The 4,342-nt window shown below is 47.1% G+C and overlaps 1 protein-coding gene across 1 annotated transcript; it reads left to right on the top strand.

Annotated features, from left to right (window-relative positions):
• The first annotated feature begins 2,068 nt into the window (after positions 1-2,068).
• On the top strand, positions 2,069-4,121 carry arl4ca (ADP-ribosylation factor-like 4Ca). Its single transcript, XM_029452063.1, has one exon. It carries the CDS (start codon positions 2,751-2,753, stop codon positions 3,333-3,335), a length of 585 nt encoding a protein of 194 aa, XP_029307923.1. The 5' UTR covers positions 2,069-2,750; the 3' UTR covers positions 3,336-4,121.
• The last annotated feature ends 221 nt before the right edge of the window (positions 4,122-4,342 follow it).

The following is a 4,342-nucleotide window of genomic DNA, read 5'->3' as shown; positions in this document are numbered from 1 at the left end:
TCCAGGACAGGGGCTTCCTCCAGACGTTCCCAGTTCACCCGCACTACCCGTTTGGGTTTACCAGGTCTGTCCAGAGTCTTCCCCCACCCCTTGATCCAACTCACCACCAGATGGTGATCAGTCGACAGCTCCGCCCCTCTCTTCACCCGAGTGTCCAAAACATGCGGCCTCAGGTCAGATGATACGACTACGAAATCGATCATTGACCTTTGGCCTAGGGTGCTCTGGTACCACGTGCACTTATGAGCATCCTTATGTTCGAACATGGTGTTTGTTATGGCCATTCCATGACTAGCACAGAAGTCCAACAAACGACCGTTCGGGTTTAGATCAGGGAGGCCCTTCCTCCCAATCACGCCTCTCCAGGTGTCTCCATCGTTTCCCACGTGCACGTTGAAGTCTCCCAGCAAGACTACGGAGCCCCCTACTGGAGCCCCCTGCAGGGCTCCATTCAGGGTCTCCAAGAAGCCCGAATACTCCGAACTGCGGTTTGGGGCATAGGCACAAACAACAGTCAGAGTTCCCCCCCCCCATAACCCGAAGGCGTAGGGAGGCGACCCTCTCGTCCAGCAGGGTGAACTCCAACGTAGCGGCGCTCAGCCGGGGGCTAGTGAGTATGGGATGGGAGGCACCACGTAGCTTCTTCGGGCTGTGCCTGACCGGGCTCCGTGGCAAACCCAGCCACCAGGCGCTCACTGTCGGGCCCTCCCTCTGGGCGTGGCTCCAGACGGGGGCCCCGGGCTTCCTCCGGGCAGGGTCTCTCCTTTCCTTTCCCTTTCTTTCATGAGGTCGTTTTTGAACCATTCTTAGTCTGGCCCCTCACCTGAGACCAATTTGCCTTGGGAGACCCTACCAGGAGCACTAGGCTCCAGACAACACAGCTCTCAGGTTCATAGGGACACACAAACCTCTCCACCACGATAAGGTGATGTTCCCTGGAGAGGCTATTTTTATACTATTCTAATTCTGCTATTTTATTTTTTTATTCTGTTTTTATAATTTAATTCTGCTATTTAATATTTTAATTCTGCTATTTTATATTTTAATTCTATAAATGCTATAATAAATGCTCTGTCTAATCTTGTACTATGTTTTTGCTGTGAAACACTTTGGGCTGCAATTCTTTTATGAAAGGTGTTATACAAATAAAGCTTATCATTATTATTATTATTATTATTATTATTATTATTATTATTATTATTATTATTATTATTATTATTATTATTATTATTATTATTGACTTGTTCACATACATTAGATGACATCACAGGTACCACCAAACATGGGTTTTTATTATCGCCCTTTTGTCCGATACATTTTCTGGGTACAGATCTGATGCTTCTGCTAAACATCCGTCTCATTTCCACTTCAGAAGGTCTCAAGGTGGTCAGAGAAACAGCCACTCACCTCACTGTGTGTTCATGTCACATTGATTTTGAGAATAATGATGTTGATGACAATCTTCCATTGTATGTGTACCAATGGAAGATTCCCAGAGACCCTGTTTCAGATACATTCTCTCAGATGAGGGTAAATCCTTGGTTTCATGGGGCAGAGACTGAACATATGACAATCTATTCTTTAATGCAGAGATGCTGTTTGTGTGCAGGATCTCATCCTGTTGTGCGGTGCTGCCACCTAGTGGCCGTTAAATGAAAGACAACGTGACTGCACGTTTCAGCTGATGTGCTCAGTGAATGCAGCTATTTCAGATTTCTTAATTGTGTTCTCCAGTTTTATTTCACTTTACGTGAGAAAACAAATCACCTGACCTCACATTATATTTGTTAAAGTTAGATAATCAACATCCTTTCATTGTTGCCAGATGTTGTGTGTTTGGAGGATATTACATGACACATTATCTGTGCTTCTACAGAGCAGCTGGTTGAGATCATGTTTCCCCCAAAACAGTTTCAAATTAACTTTGTGCAGATCAACTATTAACGACAAAATAAATCCATGACACAAAACTGAATCCGCTCACTAAATATGAAAAGTTGCAATGAAAAAAAAATAGTGCAAAGTTTTATTCCACATGTTATTATCTGAACATAAGCAGCAGCCGACAGTTTATATATATTTCACCACGAGGTGTCAGAGTTTTAACAGCTCGCGCAGCTCAGTGCGCAGAGGAAACACTGAAGTCAAAGCACGAACGAATACTGTTCAAAATAAAACCCTCCTCGACCTCACCTTTCTGTAGAAGTCCGATCAGAGCAGGGGAGGCTTTTATTTGTAAGGCACCTTTGCCTAACCGGAAGTCTTATTTTGTAGGTGTCTGCATCAGCTTGACGCATCTTTCATGGCAACATTTAGAGGCTGAGCCACGCGTGACACACCAGCACTTGTGTTTGTGTGTGTTACTACATGATGACAGCTGCTACGCACTTGGAGACACACGGTCACGATGTGACATTTGGCCACGCGTAATTTGCGCATTTGGAGAGCGGTACGCACGGTGAATGCGCCGCTGTGCGTGCGATGATTTGACTGTTTCTGTGCCTGGTGCTGTTGGAGTGAGTCCAGGGATGCTGCGGCTTATCTGGCTGCCGGAGTGCCTTCGCGCAACGAGGGGCTGCGCCCTCCACATTTGCTGAGCAGGAGTGGCGCGGATCTGGCGTTTCTGCGCGTTTGCCGACCTTATGATCTGACTCGCGCTATGGATCACTCCCGGGACATTTAAGCATCTCCTGCGGTGATATCGCTCGCTGCTGGGACTGTTGGAGTGCGTGTCCTTCCCAGGCTGCAACATGGGGAACAGTTTTTCCAATTTGGGTGCCTTCCAGTCCTTGCACATAGTCATGCTCGGCTTGGACTCTGCGGGAAAAACCACCGTGCTGTACCGGCTGAAATTCAACGAGTTCGTCAACACGGTGCCCACCATCGGCTTCAACACGGAGAGGATCCGGCTGGGCGGAGCGGGGGCCTCCAGGGGCATCAGCTGCCACTTCTGGGACGTCGGGGGCCAGGAGAAGCTGCGGCCCCTGTGGAAGCCCTACAGCCGCTGCACGGACGGCATCGTGTACGTGGTGGACTCCGTGGACGCCGAGAGGCTGGAGGAGGCCCGCACCGAGCTGCACAAGATCACCAGGTTCTCGGAGAACCAGGGGACCCCGCTGCTCGTCATCGCCAACAAGCAGGACCTGCCCCGGGCGCTGGATGTCGGGGAGATAGAGAGGCAGCTGGCTCTGGCGGAGCTCAGCCCCTCCACCCCGTACCACGTCCAGCCGGCCTGCGCCATCATAGGAGAGGGGCTGGATGAGGGCATGGACAAGCTGTACGAGATGATCGTGAAGAGGAGGAAGTCACTGAAGCAGAAGAAGAAGAGGCAGTGACCGCACATTCTCCTTACTATATAAATATAGAACTTTGCAGAGATATATAGCATTAATATCATCATTGATCACCACTGAAACATTGCAAGTCTCCATATATACAGAAATATATTTATAGTGATGCTAAGACATATTGTCACTTTAAACTCATTAGGGTATTTGGTTGTACATGAATGTGAAAGAGCGACATAAAGAAGACAAAGCTGTCGAAACTCCATTTAGCAGAGAATTAGATAAGTATAGATATTAATAACAAAACAATCTAAATAATCTTACATGTATTGTTCAGCAGATTCAACCTCTCCCTGAGTGAGTCCCTGATGTAGGATAAAGCTTTATAAAGCACGTGGATCTGCAGAGCGCCCTGTTGCACAGATGTGTGTGTGAGTGTGTGAGTGCTGCAGGATGCACTGATGCTGGGAGGTGGTGTTACACCAAAGATGATGAAGAAAGCTCTTCCATCCATCCGTCATTGTTAAGTCACGTACAACCCTCGCTGCCTCTCTGAGGTGAACGTGAAGTGAAACTCTTCGTTTAGGTTCTGCTCAGTCTAAATGTTCATGTTCAGTTAAGACGAGACTCTGCAGGTGAGGAGGCTCGAAGTTTAACTGATGCACATCATCACGTTACGCACGTTAAGACGCTTCTTCTTCACGTTTTCTGGAATTTATGTTTAAATATGCAAATGAGGCTTTCTCTTATTAAATATGTGCTGGTTTGCAGAAAAGTGAAGTCTGGATGAAGCAGAAGTGTTTCATGTTGTTCACATGTCAAAGGTTTGTACAGATTCTGGATCTGTCTTTGTATCACTCCATAAATCACTGAATCCTGTCAACACACAGAACTCTGTGCATCTCCTGCATGTAGTGAGTGTAGCGTGTATAACATGAGCTGTGAGTGACATGTGAACAAAGCCCTCTGCACAAAGCTTCAGAATATAGAGAGGAATGAAAGTGGAAAGTTTGGTGTATGTAAGTGCTGCTGAAGTGGAGACTTCTGCTGAAGAG

The sequence above is a fragment of the Cottoperca gobio genome, chromosome 2 (genome assembly GCF_900634415.1).
Source record: "Cottoperca gobio chromosome 2, fCotGob3.1, whole genome shotgun sequence".
NCBI classification, from domain to species: domain Eukaryota; kingdom Metazoa; phylum Chordata; class Actinopteri; order Perciformes; family Bovichtidae; genus Cottoperca; species Cottoperca gobio.
This window is presented reverse-complemented; position numbering and strand designations above follow the sequence as displayed.